At 44.8% G+C, this 22127-nt stretch overlaps 3 protein-coding genes across 5 annotated transcripts; all 3 read left to right on the forward strand.

Annotated features, from left to right (window-relative positions):
* The first annotated feature begins 7828 nt into the window (after positions 1-7828).
* LOC117840913 (putative yippee-like protein Os10g0369500) lies at positions 7829-10801 on the forward strand. Its single transcript, XM_034721458.2, has 3 exons — positions 7829-8150; positions 9124-9232; positions 10535-10801. Exons 1-3 carry the CDS (start codon positions 7981-7983, stop codon positions 10613-10615), a joined length of 360 nt encoding a protein of 119 aa, XP_034577349.1. The 5' UTR covers positions 7829-7980; the 3' UTR covers positions 10616-10801.
* A 1095-nt stretch (positions 10802-11896) lies between these two features.
* Positions 11897-14641, forward strand: LOC117836270 (zinc finger BED domain-containing protein RICESLEEPER 2-like). 3 transcript variants are annotated; one of them, XM_034715659.2, is made up of 4 exons: positions 11897-12060; positions 12450-13018; positions 13106-14345; positions 14433-14641. In XM_034715659.2, the coding sequence occupies exons 2-3, from the start codon at positions 12813-12815 to the stop codon at positions 13806-13808; spliced, it is 909 nt and encodes a 302-aa protein (XP_034571550.1). In that variant the 5' UTR covers positions 11897-12060; positions 12450-12812; the 3' UTR covers positions 13809-14345; positions 14433-14641. The 3 variants fall into 3 exon arrangements, with proteins under 3 accessions (XP_034571550.1, XP_034571549.1, XP_034571551.1); XM_034715658.2 differs by having other exon boundaries at positions 14436-14641; XM_034715660.2 differs by lacking the exon at positions 11897-12060 and adding an exon at positions 12102-12360 and having other exon boundaries at positions 14436-14641.
* Positions 14642-18944: 4303 nt separating this feature from the next.
* LOC140221145 (zinc finger BED domain-containing protein RICESLEEPER 1-like) lies at positions 18945-21608 on the forward strand. The gene is made up of 5 exons (XM_072290468.1): positions 18945-19525; positions 19725-19888; positions 19952-20073; positions 20329-20707; positions 21517-21608. The coding sequence occupies exons 1-5, from the start codon at positions 18945-18947 to the stop codon at positions 21606-21608; spliced, it is 1338 nt and encodes a 445-aa protein (XP_072146569.1).
* The last annotated feature ends 519 nt before the right edge of the window (positions 21609-22127 follow it).

Genomic DNA, 22127 nt, shown 5'->3' on the forward strand with positions numbered 1-22127 from the left:
GCAAGACTTCAAATCAGTTGACCTCCTGACGGGTGATCCTTCCAAGACAGCCCTGATCGGAATAGGGCTAGATCCTAAATAGCAATTCACGCTCGTCAGCTTCCTTCGGGCTAACCATGATATCTTCGCTTGGAAACCGGCTGACATGCCAGGAGTGCCCAAGGAGCTGATTGAGCATTCTCTCAATGTCGATCCCAAAGCTACTCCAAAACGGCAATGACTACGCCGGTTCGCTCAGGACAGACGAGAAGCAATCAAAAAAGAGTTAGCCAAGCTATTCGCGGCAGGGTTCATCAAAGAAGTCTTTCATCCTGATTGGCTCGCCAATCCCGTGCTCGTTTGTAAGAAAAACAACGAGTGGAGAATGTGTGTTGACTACACCGACCTCAACAAACACTGCCCAAAAGACCCTTTCGGGCTACCCAGGATCGATCAGGTGGTTGACTCCACCGCTGGGTGTGCTTTGCTATGCTTTCCGACTGCTACTCCGGCTATCACCAGATAAGCCTCAAAGAGGAAGATCAAGCCAAAACAGCGTTCATCATGCCTTTCGGAGCTTTTTGCTACAAAACAATGTCCTTCGGACTAAAAAATGCAGGGGCGACTTATCAAAGGGCCATACAAATGTGCTTCGAAAAGCAACTTCACCGCAATGTCGAAGCTTATGTCGACGACGTCGTCGTCAAAACAAAAAACCAGGAGGAACTCATTGCTGACTTGGAGGAAACTTTCTCTAGTCTTCGCGCTTTCCGATGGAAACTCAATCCTACTAAGTGCGTCTTTGGAGTACCTTCCGGTAAGCTACTCGGGTTCATCATTAGCCATGGCGGCATTGAGGCCAACCCGGAAAAAATATCTGCCATCACAAACATGCAGGCACCAGCTAGCATTAAGGATGTGCAGAAACTCACAGGCTGCATGGCCGCTCTCAACCGGTTCATCTCGAGACTCGGAGAACGGGGACTACCCTTCTTCAAGCTTCTCAAACGCCAGGACAAGTTCAAATGGACGGAAGAGGCAGATGAGGCACTAACACAGCTCAAAGACTACATGACGTTGGTAACACCAAAGGTGGCAAATGGCTCAAAGAGTTACCCAATGCTCTATGAGGCCTATGTACCCAACCGTGCAAGACTACGGGGCTGTCGCCCTATTTCCTGGTATATGGCTCGGAAGCCATACTACCCGCTGACATCATGTGGCAATCACCATCCGTTGAGCAATACGACGAAGAACCGGCAACAGAAACATGGCGAACAGATATAGACAGTCTAGAAGAAACAAGATGCGCAGCATTAGTGCAATCTGCCAGATACGTTGACAGTTTAAGGCGTTACCACGACCGCAACGTCAAGGAAAGATCTTTCAACTCGGGCGATATGGTCCTTAAGCGTATCCAAGACACGTCAGGGTTGCATAAACTCAATTCACCATGGGAAGGTCCTTACATCATATCAAAGGTTACAGGACCTGGATCTTACAGACTCCAAGAGCTTTCAGGAGAACAAGTACCAAACTCTTGGAATATAGAACATCTCTGTCGCTGTTACCCATAGCAGCATCCGAGTAACTATTTCAAGGCAATAACTCATGATGACTACTTGGGCTGACTGACCAACCACCGACTTCAAGACACCTCAGTTTCGAACAAGAGTTGTCAACTCAAATCACTGCCCTGGTACAAATTTTCCATAAAGTATTTCTTTACTGAACCGAAGATACATCAGTTTACATACGAGTACAAGTACTCGAAATACACGAAGACTGCAAGCAACTGCCTACTGGCGGGCTGCATTTAAGCCTCAGGCTTTTACTATATCACAAGGCCACTCAGGTCTGCCGACCACAAGGGGAAGGGCCCACACGCAAGGAAGCTGTGCAAAACGCAGCCATATCCAGGTCCTCTATCCAAGGCAACGCCAGGACCTCCAGCATTGCCACTGCCTTGACAGCGGCAATGATGAATCCGGCACGACGCGCCTAGAGGGAACCAAGGTTGCTCTTTTGCTAGCCTTACGGAGCCAATCTACTCTACGGCCGCACCTCCACCTCTCAAAGAGTGGGATAAAGACCGCGGCACTCATCACCCATCACTCGCGAGTTCCAGCGCGTACTCCACTAGATCACGAGCTGCAAGATGAGGCATGCGACGAAACCTCCTACGAGGATTCTTCTAGCATCGCGGCTATCCCTACGAGCGCAGGAATCTGTGAAGGGAAGGTGACCTCAATCTACGAGGAATCTTCTAGCACCGGTGCACTCTTTGATGGCTCTCTACACTCAAACAAAAGCAACCGGAGGCAATCCATTGACACTCAGCAACTTGTTTGGTTCGCTCTCCAACTAGCTCTATTTATAGCCGAAAGATGCAACTACCACCTGCCCGAGAGTTACTATGCGCCCATGATCAATGAGTCTGATGACTCCTGACTCTGCCCACGTGATGGTACTTATGCCACAAAGGACAAAAGAGCACAGTACACCCGTGCATCCACAAAGGACAAAGGAGTACAGTACACCCATGACCTTCAAAAATAGAATACTCGACAGCATTACGACTACTCGACACTCGGAACTACTCCAAGCACGGCCTACGCGCTCCCCATTATCTCGGGAGCTTGGACTACTCCAACCCTCCGCTCAAGGGTCGGGCGTGCCCGACCCCAAGACTCAGGGTCGGGCGAGGCTGAGTTCTCCCCCCTCAAGGGGTCGGGCGAAACAGAGTTTTCCCCAAAAGGTTGGGCTCAGCCGAACCCAGGACTTCGGGTCAGCCAGCAAGGAGTAAAATTACCCTTCGCAAGACAATCACCTCAAGCAATGGGCAAGTATTCATTTATCATAAGTATTGTTCAAAGTACTCAACACAAATACAAAAGTACATACAAAAGCTCAAGGCTCTTCTAGAGAGACAAACTCTGACATCTTCGACGCGATAGGCTCCGCCTCCTCGAGGTACTGCGCATATGCTTCTTCTGTGCAGTTGCGAGCCACGCCATCACCAGCTGCCGCCAAGTCTGCCCTCGGGTAATAGGACTTCACAACTGCAAGGACCTGTTTGCAAACAGTTTTGCAGAGTCCCGCCACTCTACTCGGGGCAGCCTTCAATCGCTCGACTAGTGATTGCGGCCCTACGCTTTCTTCTACGGGGGCTATGGCGTTCACCAAATATTCAGCTGCTACAGTCAGCTCTTGGAGTTCGCCTCAAAGTCTTCCCATGGTCTGGGCATGGTCCCTGCATGCCACCATGGCCATGGCAAGCATCACACCATTTTGCATCTTCCGGTCCCGCTAATGCTCGCAAGCAGCCTGTGCTTCCATCAACGCGGCCTGAAGATGTTCAGCTTCATCTGCCACTCGGTCATGCGCGTTCCTCCAGTCGAGAACTTGGCCCCTTGTAGCCATCTCTTGCTTCTTGAGCTCTACAGGACAAAACAAGCTCAACAACAGCCGACTACAATCAAACATACTCGGAGTATGCAAAGTGCTTACCTTGATACTTCTTGTTCAGCGACTTGTAGCAGCTCTCCAGTTTTTGCTGCATGACCGCGTGATCCGTACATTCCACAACAAAAGACTTCACCCCAACCTCGTGAACCCTCAGAGCTTCTGTCAGACGGGCACACTCCTGCTCCAGTTGATGACTTCGTTCCTGAAAAGATCCAAGTATGCAAGGTACTATGGTGAGTCAAAAGCCTCACGACTACTCGGTCCATGTGACAACTCAAAAAAAAAGGAAATTTACATGGAAGCTCCGGAAAACATTGATGGCCTTCTGGAACTCCAAGTTGGATGGCAGGCTGACCACCGGTCTTTGAGTACTTTCCGCAAGATGAGGAGTTGTACCCAAAATGGCACCTACATCATTTATCATCAGCCAACTGCCCGCTATGATTACAATAACAAGACTACAGAAACATACCTGGAGCAGTCGCCTCTTTGGCTTTTTCAACACCCACTACGGTCAGCGATCCGCCAATAGATGTTGATAAGGCAGCACTCCCTGAACGCGATGCAGCGGCGGGAACTTCCGCTGAACGGATGACGTCTTGAAGCATCGACATGGTAGCTCCAAGATGACCGGCATCAACCCCGGGTACCTCCTCAACAATTAAATCCTCGAAAGGAGCAGATAATGTAGTCGGGGGATCCGGCCCTACCCCTATTTCTACAGGGATCGTTTCCTCTGCATCTCTACACCAAAATATGTCACTACAGGATTTCAAGACAACCTAAAGTCTTTCAACAGACCAGAAAGCTCACCGGGTTGAGCGTGGCGGCAATCGCACATGCTTCTTCTCGGCAACAGGCAGCCGAGTACTGGACGCCGCAAGAATAGCTGCTGGCATTGTCTTCTTGACAAGGCCTGCGAAGCAGAAGTCAAGACTACAATACAACTCAAAAAATACATTTAGAAGGGACAATGCTTACCATTGGTGATCACATAGGACAGCAAAGTACCAGTAGCAAGTACTGGCGACACCTCCTTAGCAACACCCGCTATTCCGGCAGGCAGCCCCAGGACCGCTTGGTCAGCAATGGGCATCACAGCAGCCGACGGAGCCGGTGCGGACAACTCGGGGGGCTACTCCAACTTCTGTTGATGGCACCGTCTCTGGCACCATATCAACAGATACATCACCGACACCCGAGTCGGTTACGACTACTTCTTCAGAAGCAGCCTCATCGCTACCAAGCGCCATGTCAACAGCCTTTATGACAAAGACGAATTGGTCATAAATAGCAAGTTCAAATTTATCAGCTATAGATAAGTTCACGAATATATACCTTGGCACCCCGAGACTTCTCAGGGTTGAAGCAGACTTAGTCGCAGACATCTTGCGGACTACTCTGCGTTTCTTGACAGGAGGAGAGGGTTCGTCCTCTGACTCCTCAGCAACAACCTCTGACTCTTCTTCCGACTACGCCAAGTAGCCGGCAAGAACTCGAGACTACAAAAAACAAGTCGATATCAATAACAAATATCACACAAGTCAGAAAAGTACAAGTCAGGTGCAAAGACATACCACTTCTGGCTCATACCAGGCGTCATACTGATGAAGGGCCGCAGGGATTATTAGTACTCTCTAATAGTTCCTGAAGAACTTGGCCAGCAGCGCCTCTACATCATCATCGAATATATCCTCATCGGACATACGCGATGGATCCTTAAGACCTGCGTACTCACTTCCTGAGTGAGCACGTTGTTGAAGCGGCTGGACCCTTCTCTTCAGAAAGCTAGCCGCCACATTGATTCTAATTAGACTGAGTGCCTTCAACTCGGTAATCTGCTGCATCAGGTGATCAAGCTCGGGAGTGTCTTCGGGTTCGCTCACCTAGTTTTCCGCGCGCTTGGGCGCATGACCAGTCACCATAGGCAAGCGAGGATCGTGGTTCCCAATATAGAACCACCTCTTCTTCCACTCACTATGGGAGTCAGTCAAGTTGTACTCAATGTACGCGCCCGAGTTCCTGAGTTGGAACCTGGCGCCTCCAAAGACTTCTGTCCTTTGGGCACTCGGCTGAGGCTTACAACGGAACAACTTCCTAAACAGCTCGAGACTTGGAGGAACTCCCAAATAAACTTCGCAGCGGTGTACAAAAATGGACATATGCAGTACACCATTAGGGTTCAAATGCACGAGTTGAAGCTTATAGTACTCGAGAATACCTCTGAAGAAGTCGGAGGTGGGCACTGCCAACCCCCTCTCCACAAAATGCGCGAGCATCACGGTCTCGCCTGGATGCTCCTCAAATTGCCACGCATTTGGAAATGCGGGGCGCCACTCCAGAATCTCCTTCGGCTGAAGAAGCTTCGCATCGACTAGTGCTTGCACGGCTTCCTCCTTCATCACCGAATGTTGCCACGTTGCCCCAGGCGGCGGCGGCGCAGTCTGGTTCGTCGGCCCCACCTTCGGCGCCGGTAGCACCAACTCTTTCCCCTTCTTGGATTTTGCCTTGCCCGTCGCCGGAGCCTTGCCCTGGGTCTTCTCGGGTTTCTTGCCCATCTTCTTGGTGCGCATTTGACGGACTCAACCTCAAGCTAGAACGGCACTCTCACTCAGATCTTTCTCAAGAGGCGGCAATGGCGGCGGTGGTGCTGGAGGTGGCGCAAATGTGGAGCAGGAGGTCGGAGGAGGCAGATAATCAGATCTGATTACCGTGCGGCGTAAAAACAACCGAAAGGGGGCTTCCCAGTTTTATCTCCGTCAGCTCCGGTTTCCACGCGTCAGTTGCGCAACGGACAGATTAATTGCAGATTAATCGCCTTTAACACTCAACGGCTACTCTTTTCAACAGACTGTTGACCACTTCAACGACAGAGATCGCCTAAGTGCTCGGGGGCTGCGGGTACCGTACCGTTGGTCAGTTTTTTCTTTTTCCAAGATTTCCAAGGGTAAAGTGGACAAAAGCTGGTTTGACCCTAAGCCTGATTCTTCGACTCAACCTAAGGCTCGGGGGCTATTCCATATGGAGTGCGATTGACATCGCACTACCATATAAAAATTTCTCGGGACAGAAGCAACTCGAAGAAACAAAAAGAGTACCTTCCAGCCACGCGACAGTACTCGAGTACTTCAGTCTGCGACCTCTACGACTAGCTCCTCGGATAGTGCCCGCAGTGCCCAAGACTATGGCGCACGACTACAAAGTACTCGGGAGCTTGTCGGGCATACACCCCAGGACCACGAGTAGACCTTGGACGGCCCACTAAGGGACGTACTCGGACAAGATCAGAACAAGGATGGGCGTATCCTACTCGGACTAGTCAAGTATGTTTATGGAAAACTACTCGGGCCTTTACCGAGTAGAACTCTGTAATAGTACCCGACTAGGACTCAGGCTTGTAATCCTGCCCTCCCATGTATATAAGGGCGGGCAGGGACCCCTCTCAACAAGAACTCCAGTTCATCAAATACAAAACCAACACACAGGATGTAGGGTATTACGCGATCTAGCGGCCCAAACCTGTCTAAATCGTGTTCCTTACGTCACCATTGATTCCTTGATTCTCGACGACCCTTACCGAACAAAAGACCACCTGGGGTACACCCTAGGCGGGTTGCCGGTCTAAAACACCGACACCACCGCCACCTGTTGCCTGACAGGTGGGACCTAGCGCCATGTTTGCAAAACCTTGAGGGTACAAACGGATTTTTAAAGTTGAGGATGATTGATACCCGATTTTGTACATGAGGGATGAAATTCAGAGTAAATTCCTATCCATAATAACTGGGCATACCAATTTGCACGTCGGCCGTCCTGCTGCCTGCGTTGTCGGCCTAATACTCAGACCAGATTGGTTTGCGGCCCAAAATCGAGCCAGCATATCTGCAATTAAAATTTGTCAATTAACAAGTGAAAACTCGAATATTTATAGGATGACTATCAATGCAATTTTCTAAGGATTTTAATGATGGTGGTTGCCTCCGGTCATCAGAGAAGGTCATGTTTAGTTCAAGCTTTAAGGCCCTAAAACAAATTGTCCGTGCTTAGTAAATTTGGTCTCAGTTTGGTCCCAGGCAAATTTTTATCCATGTACCATGATAATTCGAGCATTTGAAGTGGCTATCCGAATTGGGCATGCCAAAATTTTGATTTGATCATAAAACGTATCCCCTTGCCTCCTTTTGGCATAGCCAAAATTTAGTTCAAAAGTTTTTCAAAAAAAAAACATCCGAGCTATAACGATGTATGTTTGATTCAATTCGAAGTTGAATGAAGTAACCGACCAAACTAGATGCATGACCCAACAAATCCTACTGGTCCATTCCATTAATCCATTGTGTAAAAAAAAACAAATCCTACTGGTCCATTCCATTAATCCATTCGCATCCTTGCGTGAAGAAAAGGCAACCAAACAAAGAGAGACAGAGGCCTTCTTCCTCTCCTGTTCGTCCTCCCTCCGCTGCTGCTTGCCTGCTTCCATCGCCGGCTCCCCTCTCGATCGATCCATCCACGGTCGGTCGGTTGAGTCGTCGAATGGGTCTGCTGTTCGTGCAGGTGCTCCCACGGGGCAACGGGGACCCCGGCTCCCCGGCGGCGACGGTGCTCCAGTGCCGGCGGTGCCGCCTCGACGCCGCCTCCATGGGCGCCATCCTCTCCAGGGAATTCCAGGGGCGCATCGGCCGCGGCTACCTCTTCGATCGCGTGTACGTACTGCTTCTTCTCCCGCTCCCCGATCTGTTCATTCTTGGCCCGTCGAGTTAGTCTCGCGTCATGTAATGTGGATCACGTTTCCATTCCCCACTTTTCCTGTGTTCCTTTTCATTAGCTGAATGAGCTGTGAATCGCATCTGGATTACCGGAATAAAATTGGTTGCTGATCGTAGGATGCTGTGCATACTTGTGCAGAGGGTCGTACATTGGTTGTGAGGATTGGGAGGGACTTCGTTAAGTGGCGAAAATCTTGGTCCCTGTGGTCTCCTGCCCTGGCACATATTTTCTACTGGGTTCTTGAATCTCTAGGAATCGTGTCGAGTTCCCTCGAATCTTGTGGCGTGCAAACACATACGCGTTATTCCTCTGAGCTGCTGTACTTTGGTCGATCCAATAGATGGGCAATGACCTCCGAAACAAAAACAGCAACCCTGTAGAAGGGAGGAGTGGGGGTGGCTTAGGTAGATGCATTAGTAGGTGATGAAGTTGATTTCAGATGCATATCAATGGTAGAGCAGAAGGTTTTTGGGTATTCATCAGAACAGTGAATGGTGCTCAAGTTGCTCTTGAATTATAGGTAGTGATAAGAGAAATCAATGGAATGGCTGTTGCTGTTTGCCTATTTCTTCGCGGTGAATTCTAGGTAAAAACAACAGCTGTTTTCCTCCCTGTGTAAATTTAGTTAGATTCTTTTCCAAGCCATTCAACTGTTCAATTAATTATCGACACACTACAAAATATCATAACAAACTATATAGTGCCACAAACAATTGGCCTTATTCTTTCAGCTTCCTTCTGTATTCATGTGAAGTATTTCCTCTGTTTCAAGTCTGAACTGATTACTGTTTTCCAAAATCACTGGATAGATGAACTGATCTGTTTGCTTGATGGACTTTTGAGTCGTTACCATTTTGTTCCGTTTATTTCTCCATTCTATGTTTTGTGATGTGTACTGCCACATTTCAGGGTGAACATAACCCTGGGCCCTAACGAGGATCGGGAATTTACGACTGGGCCGCATATAGTGAATGACATTTACTGTATCTGCTGCCAAGAAATTATTGGCTGGAGATATGTAAGTTACAATGATATTTTCTTTCAGCATCTAACAATGGGTGTCCCATACTTTTATACTGATTACGTACATGCATTTCAACAGAGAAATTCGCAAAACAAAGCATTCTATCGAAAGTTGGTAGAAAATTTCTTATTCATGCCCTTTACTACATTGGCATGAATTCTGAATATTAAGTGTACATAGAAAACATATTGCATGATTAGTTACACATAAAACCCTTGGTGTTTTGCTTTAGTGAACTTGACTTGCTTCCATAGGCTCATCATTCTATTGCACAATGATTTTCTAGTCAGTTTTTCAATTTAGTACATTACAATAGTATTATACCTCATTGTTCCAGCAAATGATGCCACCTCTTTCTTGTAACCCAGTTATGATTGTACATCAAAGTTAACAAAAGGTGAACTAGTGTTATTGCATCTACTGGTTCACGTGTCAGAGAAATGCGACCTGTTACCTGTGGTTTGGTCTCTAGTTGTGCAACTGGTAAATGAAAATCAGAGTATTAGAATTTTTCACAACTTGATTTTAAAGTTGAAACACAGTACTCCTCTGCTTCTTTAACACAGGTAAATGTAACCCATTTGTAATTGGCCATCGATACAAGTCAAGACTTTGTCGCTCACTGTTGTAGAAAATCCATGAAAAAAATCTAGTATATTGAAGCCTTTTGCTTTACACTGTAGAGTAGCTCGTTGCCTGCCTCAGTGATGTCTGATTTGGTCCTGCTTCAATTATGTTTGTGCATATCCAATTTATTTCAGTTTGGTTGCTCTTATTTCATCAGAGCCGTGTGGACAACAATTTCATCATCGGAACATGTCTGACTTCCTATATGTGTGTGATTCCCAGTAGTGTTGCCCTGCAAGTCTTCAGAGCCCTTTGCCCCCATCAAGGAACAAGTAGTCCTGGTTTTCCCTGTCAATCTGGAAACTTGTTTTTCCACTCTCCCCTGGTTCCTTTATGGATTTGTTCCATACTATTCTGATCCAAATGCTCAGTGTGTATAGATTTAATTTAGCAAACAGTGACAGATAGTTTTCCCACTTATCTAACATAATATCTGGAACCAAGCTTCATTATTTAGTGTATAAAACTGTTACTATTATTCTTGAAAGCGGGGAATACACATTTCCAAGTCATGTATACTCTTAATAAATCCTTAATAACACGTAACTCCACATTCCGGTATCTATACAGTGTGTTTTATCATAAGTTGTCTTAATGCTTTGTCATTAACTTCCCTGGATGCCTTATACAGTTCTCTCAGGCTGATTTATACTGTATGGTGCTCTGCAGGAGAAAGCGTACGAGGAGAGCCAAAAATACAAGGAAGGGAAATTCATCTTGGAGAGAGCTTTGATGTGCAAAGCCCCGTGAAAGATCTCATGCCACGGAATGCAGGAACTGTAAGTAATTGTGTAGAAAATTTTAGTTGGACAAACCTGGATAAAGACAAAGGTTGTATGCATAGCCACATGAACTACTGCAGTACTGGAAAGATGTGGGTGGCTTGTGAATGATGATTGGCACAGAACAGCATTAGTTCTGTGGTACATTTCGGTACTTCACGCAAACAGCTAACCAGGGAATGGTTCAAAATTTGGTTGGCGCTCTTTCTGTTTTCGAAATGGCATTCGGCGCTATATACAAACGTCATGCTGCAGGTTGCAGTTAATCTCGTTCTTTTAAGCTTCAGACCTTTGAAGAAATTGTCTAAGGTTTCTCGTGGTCTCAATTTGCCCTTGAAGGCTAAGCCGTTCTAACTTTCATGAAAAGACATCTTGTTTAGACATTTGACTCTACTTCATATTGGTTATTGGGAAGGCCTTCCACGCGTCCACGACTTGGTAGAAATACGTAGAAGAGTGCTTGAGTGCTCCCAAACGGAAAATAATCTTGTACATGAAATTTTCCATGTTGATCCAATTGCATAGAAGACAATGAGAAATTAAGAATTAGACGGAGGCTGTAGTTGACGTCATTGAATGTGTTGTATGTATTTTGTGACTAAAATCATACTGTGAAAATCTTGTACAATTCCTTTTTAAAACTATCGTGATCCAAACAAGACCGACTATATAGCTACTCCCTCCGTTTCAAATTATAAGTCATTCCAACTTTCTTGGAAAGTCAAATATTTTTATGTTTGACTAAAATTATAGAGAAAATCACAAAAGTTTATGGCATCGAATAGATATATTATGAAAATATATTTAATGAAGAAACTAATGGTACCTATTTGATATCATGAATGTTAGCAATTTATTGTATAAATTTGGTCAAACTTGAGATGCTTTGACTCTCCAAGAAAATTGAAATAACTTATAATTCGGAATTGAGGGAGTACATAATAACAGGATACAAATAGGCAATTGGGAGGCAACTGGCAGTCCAGCTTATTTTACTGTAAGTTTGATACGACATATTTTCTTCGATTTTTTTTCCGAACAGCATATCTGAGAGAAGAAGATAAGTGTTCCGACGAGGTTGCAAGAGAACAGCTAAAGTGAGGAAATGAAATTTCAGCAGAAAAATATGTAACAAGGCCGCTAGCATTTCATCCTACCCCATTCGGCCCAGCTCGCGCCCATCACATGCCAAGGCCTCTCTCTCTCTCTCTCTCTCTCTCTCTCTCTCTCTCTCTCTCTCTCTCTCTCTCATAGAAAAGAAAAGAAAAAAAAACCAAACATCTCAGTCCGTTGCTGCTGCTCCTCGCGCGGGCGACGCTTCCCCTCCTCGACGCCTTCCGTCTTCTGCTCCGGCGCCGGCGAGCATCACGAAGCGGCTTCTCCGCCGCGCACCGTCCTTCTTCCTCCACCGAGGTTCGCGCACTCGTCCCCGAACCATATCCTCCGAAACCCTAACCGATAGCTCTTTTGTTTTCTCCATTTGCAACGGATGGTCCTGGCGTCCGCACATTCTCACGCGAAATTAGGTTGCCGGAATGCTGTTTATAAGTATGGTGCAGAGGTGCTGCCTGATTGCGTTGATTAATGTTAAGGATGTGTATGCTATGCGATAGTAATAAGCAGGCGGGAGTAGGCCAAGACTGTTTGGTGGGCCATTTCGTTCTTTTGAACTAAATAAATAGGGACTAAGATATATCGAACAACGACTTAATGGTAATGCGAAAAAGTAGTTTTCTGAATATGCGGATTTTTTATTCCTGATTTAGTAGTGTTAATCAAACATTTGTCACCTCTAATTTCAGGTGACTGATGGTCACTCCTCCGACCAGTGATGACCAATCTGAGAAACTTTCAGCGCCCTCTGAATGTAATTGTGCAGTTCAACCTTGGCAATGTGGATCTGAAGCTGCATCTGGAACCAAACGACACGTTGAGGATGCGGCAAGTGAAACGTGTAGCTCAAAGAAGAAGCGCACTTCACCTGTTCGGGATTACTTCTCAAGGGAGAAGTTCAATGTGAGGTTTTCTGTAGACAGCGGTGTCTCTGATCAAGAAGAAGCTCAGAAAGCAGTTAACTCTGTGTTTATACTGCATGACTATCCCCTGTCAGTTGCTAATCACCCTGGTCTTCGTGCATTTGTTGGTGCATTGAACCCTCTTTTGAAATGGTAACTCAAAAGACCATTAGAAATGATATCTTGGATCACTACGAGATTGAGAGAAGGAAAGTTCTTGATTACTTGCAAAAGAACAGTGGTCGTGTGGCTGTTACAACTGAACTCTGGACAGATGATAAGAGGAAAAGAGACTATATCGCAGTCACAGGGCATTTCATTGACAAGTCATGGAAGCCCAGAAGGTGCATCTTAAGGTGATTTCCTACTGTAGGTTCTTTGTTAGTTTTATCTATGTGTACTTGTCTTGCCAAATAGATAAAAATATTCTTTTCTTTGTGTAGGTTTCTATATGTGCCATACCCTCGTGCGTCGGATGCTCTTTGTGATGCACTTTATAAATGCCTCGAGAGTTGGGATCTTAATCGCAAGCTGTCTACTCTGACTCTTCACAATTGCTCTTCTGATGATGCTTTAATTCCACAAACTGAGGCAAAGATTGGGACAACTAATCTTTTATTAGGTGGAAGGATGCTAAATATGCAATGCTGTGCACATAGTCTTGACTCAGTTGTCAAAGATGGCTTGGAAGTGATCGCGACAGCCATTGAAAAAATCCGTGTTAGTGTTGCTTATTGTCTTGCTACACCAGAGAGGTATGAAAAGTTCGAGGAAGCTGCTCTATCACAACAGATTGAATTGACTGAAGAACTGTGCCTTGATTGCAGAAGTAAATGGAATTCAACCTATACTATGCTTCACATTGCTCTGGGATATAATAAGGTTTTTGATCATCTGAAGCAAATTGACTGGAACTTCACTTCATGTCCAACCGCTGAAGATTGGAAATCTGTGTCATCTGTCTGTGATGGATTGAAAGTTTTCCATGAACTCAGAGAAATGTTTTCTGGAACTAAATTCGTGACTGCTAATGTGTTTTTCATACATATATGTGAGATCAAAATGAATATGCACAAATGGCTTGAATGTGGAGATCCAATAATTGAGAAAATGTCTGCTGTCATGGTAGAAAAGTTTGATAAGTAAGGTCTGATATTCACGGCTTGATGGCACTTGCTATCATTCTTGATCCACGAGGTAAAATGGCAATGTTGGAGGTTTGCTATGAGGTCCTCTTTGGTGAAGGAAACTCTGGGAAGCATGTTAGAAAGAGTTGTGATTTTTTGTGTGAGTTGATAAATGAGTACAAAGTGCAACGTGAAAAAGAGTAAGGCTGCATCATCTGATATAAGGTGCTGACACCATTCCGAGCTTTTGTCGCCCATATGAGAGCTAAACATGCTGTAAGGCCTGAAAATGAGCTGGATCGCTATTTAGAGGAAGAGAATGTCCCTTACACAGATGATGAATTTGATATACTTTCTTGGTGGAACGTTACAGGAAGGTATCCTACACTAAAGATGATAGCTCGTGATATCTTTGCTATTCCAATAACAAGGATAGTGTCTGAATCAGCTCTTGAAACCGGCGGGAGAGTTCTAAGTGGACGTTGCAGCCATCTCAGTCCAAAGATGTTGGAAGCCCTGGTATGCTCTCAAGACTGGCATCATATAGAGCTCCAAGGTAATTGAATATTCGCAATATGTATTTGGTATTTCTTTGTGATTTTCTTCTACTAATAATATATAGAATTATGCTTTTTTGGTAAAGAAGGGATCAGAGCTTCTGACATGCGTGGAAGACACTGAAGAGGAGCTCCAGAGTAGTTGTTCTTTTTTAAATGTTGACTCAATTAGAGCATCCTTGTTTGATGCTTGCAATGTAGGCTCATAGTTTATTTGAAAATCACTGTACTCGAACTATGTTTTGTCTCTTGCCAAGGGCAGTGGGTGAATTAGCATTAAGGCCTCGTTCGTTTCCTTTGGAACGGATCTAGTCCAGGAACCGTTCCAGCCCAAGATCGAGTGGATCCCCTTACTTCACTCAATCCCAGTTAGGAACTATTCCAAGCCCACAAATAATATGTTCGGCTGTACAGGAATTATTTCAGGGCTAGAGCCATTTCAACAGAGCTATTTGACAAAAAAAATTGTTCTCGAAGCAACGAATTCAACCAAAACAAATGTAGCAACAAAACGCTTGTAGCAACAAATTTGTTCTTGAAGTAACATTTGTATTCAACAGAGCCATTTATAAGTAGCAACTAGCAAGACGCTGTACGTGTCCTATACTAGCACGGCAAAGTTTGAATCACAGCACTCTCTTGGAAAAGAAAGAAGAACAAAACAAGTCACGCCCTCCTCTCGTTAGCACTTGAGCTCTTTAACTTACTTCATTGCCGGTGTTAATTTAAAGCCAAGAAAAGGAGGTATTTCAAGTTCCTGTACTTGGTTCCTCAACTGTAGAGGCTGCTCCCAATGCTGCAGACATTCATAGAACATATCATAAACAAGATAGAGCTTTTTAGAAGCATGTGCAATTTATACACACAAATAATCTGTGCATGATAGTATGATATTTATACACACAATCTAAGGATATGCAAATGGCACAGACACAGTGAAAGCAAGAGAAATTCACATAAGAGTATAAATTAAGATGTAGTAAGCTTCTAAAATAATGTCACAATTTTCAAGCAGTAGAACTAAAACTATTCACTGGTTAGTTGTGGACAACACTACTTGTGAAAGCAACAATATATACACAAGTGCTGGTTAAACATATCCATAACGAAGTTTCTTTGAAGTCTGTTAAGCTGAGATTCTTTATTTTAAGCTGAGATTCATAATCATTGTGCTTACTCAGAGACAAACTATAAACAATTTCAGATTTAACAAAGAACAAACAAGTTCAGATTTAACTAATGATAGACAAGTTCAGACTGAACAAAGAATAAACACACAATTTGGCAATCGATGAGCAAAGGAAGAGCAATGCAATAACCCACAAGAACAGGAAGCGCACAGATAGATGCCGATCAGTAACTGCAGATTGATAACATGAATTTGATAAGAGCAAACGTGTCTAAAGATGGGCACAGATTGGTTCCGACAAGAGTAAAAAATAGGCAAAATAGCAAGCTATTCCACATGTACAGACGTTACAGGGAAGTCCACATTGTCCGTTCCCTACCAATAGAGGTTCATTTTTGACGCATTCTCAGATTGATTTAACAGTTAAATTTCAATGACAGATAACCAATTGAATCCAAAATTGAAGCTCTCAAGAGGCACAACATTGTGATCTAAAGATTATTTCTTCCTTTGGAATCTTAGGAGGCTTAAACTACAAACATTCTGTTCCTTGTTTAGCAAAGCATACAACTATGCAACAGGTTGTTACTCAGAGTACATCTAGTTCATAAGCAACGAAGAAAAAGACATGATATACTAGTAAATAAATGCTTAGTAGAATCGATCACTCAGAACTGAAGGTGAAGCAAAAAAGGCGAAGCCCAAGAAACCAAGAATCATCCTGTATTTATTTCGGCCCTGAACTCGCAACAAGAACACCACCTAACAAAATAAGAAAAACCATGCGCATCCCTCCCGTTATTATTTTCTGAGCAGGAACACGTAAATGACGCCGAAATTCGCGGAATAGTTGGACTAATCCTTGCAGCAAAACTCAGGAAGAGACCTGAAACTTCACCCCCCACAAGAAAAAAGCCGGTGAGCCCCAATGATACCAGCAAAGAAGAAATAGGGGGTGGTCGCTACTCGCTAGATAGGAAGGGGAGCAGCGCCATGGTGCTACCCCTACCTGCTGGCCAAGATACAGAGGCGGCAAGCTGACCCCTATCAAGCGCCAGATCGACCGCCATCAATCGAGCACCAGATCGATCTGCCAGGGCGAGAGGGAGAGAAGAGGAAAAGGCAGCAGCTTACCGACGAGAAGGCGGCGGCCGTCGTCGCGGTGGTGGCCGTCAAAGATGTCCCATACCACCACGCCGTCCCCTTACGCCGCCACACCGCCACCTCGTGCCGCCGCCGTGTCGCCTCACGCGCCGCCACCTTGCATCACCTCGCGTCGCCTCGTGCGTCCGTCACCTGGATCGGAACGGGGGGTGAGACCAGTGGAAGCGTTCCGGGGCGTGGAGAGGGCGGAAAGTTCATTCCGGGTCCATTTTCGTTCCAGGCCGTATCTAACCGAAGGACCATCCTTGTCCGACCTGACTTCAAACCGATCCTATTCGATCCGAATGGAATAGGCCACGTTCCGGACCGTTCCAGCCAAAACGAACGAGGTCTAAGAGGGCCAAAACGAACGAGGTCTAAGAGGGCTTAGAATTTCTTGGTCATAGTAATAATTGCCCCTGTTGAAACCAATAATGAGAATCCAGATGTCTTCTCTGATTGTTGGCGCGGAGCACAGCGAAAGGTCGGCAAGGAACACCGGAAAGGCCTCAATTCCTTTATCACCCTCAGGGCATGGTGGTTTTGGACTTGTGGTCTTTGTCGAAACACCGCAGTGGCTGTTTTCAATGTGGTATTGCCTCGTTTGGATTGTGTCCTCCGGGAGATCTCTGATGTCGCTCGTCTGTGGATCACGGCTGGAGCAACAAGATTCGTTCTTTTCCATTTGTGCTCGTTCTCTCTTGCTACCGGTGGTGCGCATGTTAATCTAGAGCGCTGTCCTTTTCTTTTTCTTCCTCTCGGGGCTGTGTTTGGGCCGTTTTCTTCTACCTTTCAATACAAAGGTATGCATATTTCAGAAAAGGAATCCATAATGAGCTGGGTAGGCTCCAATCTCAGAAAAGGAAAAAAAAACACATAACCAATTTTCTGGTTTTCCAATATCAAAATGGTTAATTAATTCTTCACACTTACATTAATAGTTCAGTGACACTGAACAAGGTTACATATTATTGCTGTATTTTCACTTCTTTTACTTCAGTCAAAGCTTCAGTATCTTGGAATAAGTTTATTTTGACCATCGAACTATTACCGGAGTGTGCTCAAACATCATACAATCAACTATATTTACATGCAGTGCTCGGTTAAAAAGAATTGACTCCTATAAAAGTTATACTCCTATAAAAATTTGGTTTTGATTGAAAAAAGTGATCGCATCTGGATGTCTTTTCCTATTTAAAACAAGTAGTGACTGGAATTCTAGAAATTTTAATATTCAAAATCATGAGCTAGATACAAGTGAGACACTTGGCTAAGAAATAGCCGAGTGAGGTCAGAAAAATTTCAACTGATTCGGTTAAAAAAAGTTCTTGATTACATGTCGACACATCCAAACCCAAACGTGTTCTTAACTTAGAGCCTGTTTGGATACACCCTCCTAAAGATTACGAGTCCACTTTTAGGACTTGTGCATCCAAACATGAGTCCTAAAAGTACACTCCTAAACTTTATCATTAGGAGGGCCAAGGGGTCCTAATGGATCCTTTTTCTACTAAAAGTGGTCCTCAAGTCCCCCTTTACCCTATTGCCCTCGCATGCATTAATGACGTGAACAGTGCAGGGATAGTTTAGATGAGTAATTGAGGGGTAAAAATGATATTTTCCCTCTAAGGTTCTAAAGATTAGTAGTCCATCCAAACAGCCCTGTACTAAACTTTAGTACTAGCAATTTGAGAATCTTAAACTTTTAGTACACTACTAAACTTTAGGAGTTTGTATCAAGCAGGGTCTTAAAAGGGAAAACCCAAGGCCTCCCTCCTTAACCCTCCTACTCCCTCCCGAGCTGCTCTCCCGCTTGCGACGCTCCCCCTCCTCGGCGCCTCCGGTCCAGCGGTCCTCCGCTCCGGCGCCGATTTGCAGCGGCGAAGCCGGCACGCGCCATCCTCCGTCCTTCACCAAGTTCGTGCGCCAACTCCGCCTCTGAACCATACCCTCCTAAACCCTAATCCGTCTCTTTTCCCTTCCTTTTTGATTTGGTGATCTGCCTCGGTGCCGTTCGTTCGCACTTCCTCTCCCGAGATTGGAGCGCGGAATGATGTACATTGAGAAAAATGCGGTAGTCAGTAAAGAGCAACTAGGCTGAATGAAGACGATATACTGTTTGGGTCATTTCGTTCTTAAGATTAAAAAAATTCGCTTGGGCTGAAGAGGCTCGAGGATCTCTAAAATTTGCACTGTGATAGCCGTACTATCACCCTGATGATAATGTTCAAAATGAGTGTGTTGAATAAATAGCATAATTTTTATTGTTGATTTATTATTGCTAAGTGCTAATCATGCATCTCTTACTGCTGATTTCAGTAGTCTGATGGCCACCCCTCCGGCCAGTGGTGGCCACCCAGAGGAATCCTTAGCAGCCCTTCCATTTAATTCTGGGGTCGAACTTGAAGCTGCATCTCAAGTGCAACAACAGAGCGAAGGTGCTTTAAGTGTATCTTTTGGCTCCAAGAGGAAGCGGCCCCCTGTTTGGGATTACTTCGCAAAAGAGAAGGCCCATGGGGTTTGGAAAGCACAGTGTATTTGGTGCATGAAGTATATCTCAGGTGGAACAAAGGCTGGCCCTGGTACTGCAAATCTGATGCAGCATTTGGATAACTGCATTGGTGTAAATTGTGGTGGTGGCAAAAAGCAAACAAGTTTGAGTTCTGGAAGTGGTAAACGCAGAAAAGTTTCTGTGGAGAGCGGTGTCTCTGATGAACAAGTAGCTCGCAAGGCGCTTTCTTCTATGTTTATACTGCAGAATTATCCGCTGCCCAATGCTGATCTTGTTGATGCATTTGTTGATGCATTGCAACCCTTTTATGAAGTGGTCAATCAAAATACCATCAGAGAGGATATCTTGGATCTTTATGAAGCAGGGAGAAAGAAAGTTCTCAATAACTTGCGAAAGTACAAGTCCCGTGTGGCTGTTGCAACTGAATTTTGGACAGATATAAAAAAAAAAGACGCTATATGGCAGTTACAGCACATTTCATTGACGAGTCCATGAAGCCCAGAAGGGCTATTTTGAGGTGATTTCCTACTGTTGATTCTTCGTAAGGTTTACATTTAAGTACTTGTCTTGTTGAAATAGTTTTGCTCCATGTAGGTTTCTGCGTGTGCCATGCCCTGGAACATCAGATGTTCTTTGTGAAGCACTTTATAAATGCCTCCAGAGTTGGGATCTAGATTGCAAGCTATCTACATTGAATCTTGAGAACTACTCTGCAAATGAGGATTTAATTCCACTTATTAAGGAAAAGATTGGGCCAGGTAATCTATTACTAGGTGGAAAGATGTTACATATGGGATGCTGTGCACATAATCTGAACTCAGTTGTCAAAGAAGGCGGGGAGGTGATTTGGGCAGATATAGTAAAAATCCGTGATAGTGTTGCTTATTGCCTTTCTACACCAAAGAGATATGAAATGTTCGAGGAAACAGCTGAGTCACAACAGGTTGAATTGACTGAAGAACTATGTCTTGATTGCAAAACTAGTTGGAATTCAACCTATATTATGCTTCGTGTCGCTCTGCTATATAAGAAGGTTTTTGATCATTTGAAGCAAATTGACACCCACTTCACTTCTTATCCAACTGCTGAAGATTGGGAATTGGCCTCATCTGCTTGTGATAGATTAAAACATTTCCATAAACTAAGTGAAATGTTTTCTGGACCCAAACTTGTGGCTGATAACAATTTTTTTGTACAGATATGTGGGATCAAATTTCTAATGCAAAAATGGCTTGGATGTGGAGATCCAGTAATTGAGAAAATGTCTGCTGCCATGATAGAAAATTTTGATAAATATTGGTCTGACATTCATGAGTTGATGGCCCTTGGTATTATTCTTGATCCACGAGGTAAAACTGGAGCCCTGCATACTGTCATTGGTGAAGAAAACGCTGATTATCATGTTAGAAAGATTGTTGACCTTTTGCGTGAACTGGTGAATGAATACAAAAAAGTGCAAACTGAAGAAGAGGGCATGGCAACATCATCTCCTAGTTCCTTTGATGCCTGTATGGAAGCTGAGCACGCAGAGTGGATGGAAAAAGAGCTAGACCACTACTTAGAGACAGAACGCCTTGGTAACGTGGATAGGAGTAAATTTGATGTGGTTCGCTGGTGGAGTGTGGATTATTGTTTTCCCACACTGCAGATGATAGCTCGAGATATCTTTGCAATTCCTATCACAACAGTAGGTTCTGAATCAGGTCTTAGCGCTGGTGGGAGAGTACTAAGCGGACACTTAAGCCACCTCGCCCCAAAGACGTTGGAAGCATTCATATGCACCCAAGACTGGCTTTGCAACGAGCTTCAAGGTAATCAAATGTGCAGCGTCAGTTGTGTCTTTTTCGTGTGTGTGTGTGTGGGTTTGTCAGTTTCTTCTACTGATGTAAAGAATTATGCATCCTTTAGCTGCAGATGAGACAGGAGCCTCTAATATGCTGAGAAGACGTTGAAGAAAAACTGAAGAGTAGCAGTCCTGGTTCGACCATTGACTTGGATTAGAGTAACCTAGTTCTAGTATTGAATTTGAACCATGCCTGTTAAGAAGCTTGTATCTGTCCTGTTCAAGTGCTCCCTGTAAGAGAAATGTACTTTTGATGCGCAACTGCGCAAGGGTTCGTCCGGTTGCTAGCTCTCAGTTCTCATCATTTTGGAAAAGCATACTTGGACTGGCAGGAGTTGCTTGTATGCAACCAAAAACAAATAAAATGAAAAGAGTACATTTCATTGTTGACGTATTACATACTGCCACGTACAAGCAAATCCAGACACCTCCCAGCTTGTGTGATTCGAGCGCCGCCGCACGTTGCTTGGGTGTTTCCTTCTCGTCCCCCTTCTTAATTTCTGATTATATGGTTTTAATTATAATACTTCTATATCATTCCAGACCTGTGGCATATCACCTCCATTAAGCACATCAAGGACCTCCTTTTTCACCCGTTCACCCAGAACCTGCCAGAATCGTTTGTAGAAAATTGATGGCATTCCATCAGCTCCCGGTGCTTTCAGGTCCCCAATGCTCTCCGTTGAAATCCCAATTAGTGGATACCATACCACTTGTACACGTGAAAGCTTGATTTGTCTAAAGTACTCCTACCTGTGCGTATGGAAGATTAGGAGAGATTAAACAATGCAGCTTGGTAGAGTGTGGATCGGCGGCCTGATGCTCAACTCCCTTATTGCTCCACTTCCCAACCATCTCCTTCACCACCTCCTAGGGGTAGGCAGCTCAATGCTGCTTGCTGCTGGCTGCTGCTGCGTTCTGTGCTCATCCCTAAGGTTAAACAACCGGAGAAATTGAAAGACTTGAGGCCAATCATCTTGTGCATTGTCCTCTACAAACTTGTATCTAAAGTGTTGGCAAAAACAGATTGAAGCAGTTCCTGCTGGATATTATTTCCCCTTCGCAAAGTGCCTTTGTGCCAGGCGCTTGATCACGGATAATGTGCTTTTGGCATATGAATTAACCCATCACATAAAAAATAGGAGAAAAGGGGC

This window comes from Setaria viridis, chromosome 9 (genome assembly GCF_005286985.2).
Source record: "Setaria viridis chromosome 9, Setaria_viridis_v4.0, whole genome shotgun sequence".
NCBI classification, from domain to species: Eukaryota; Viridiplantae; Streptophyta; class Magnoliopsida; order Poales; family Poaceae; genus Setaria; species Setaria viridis.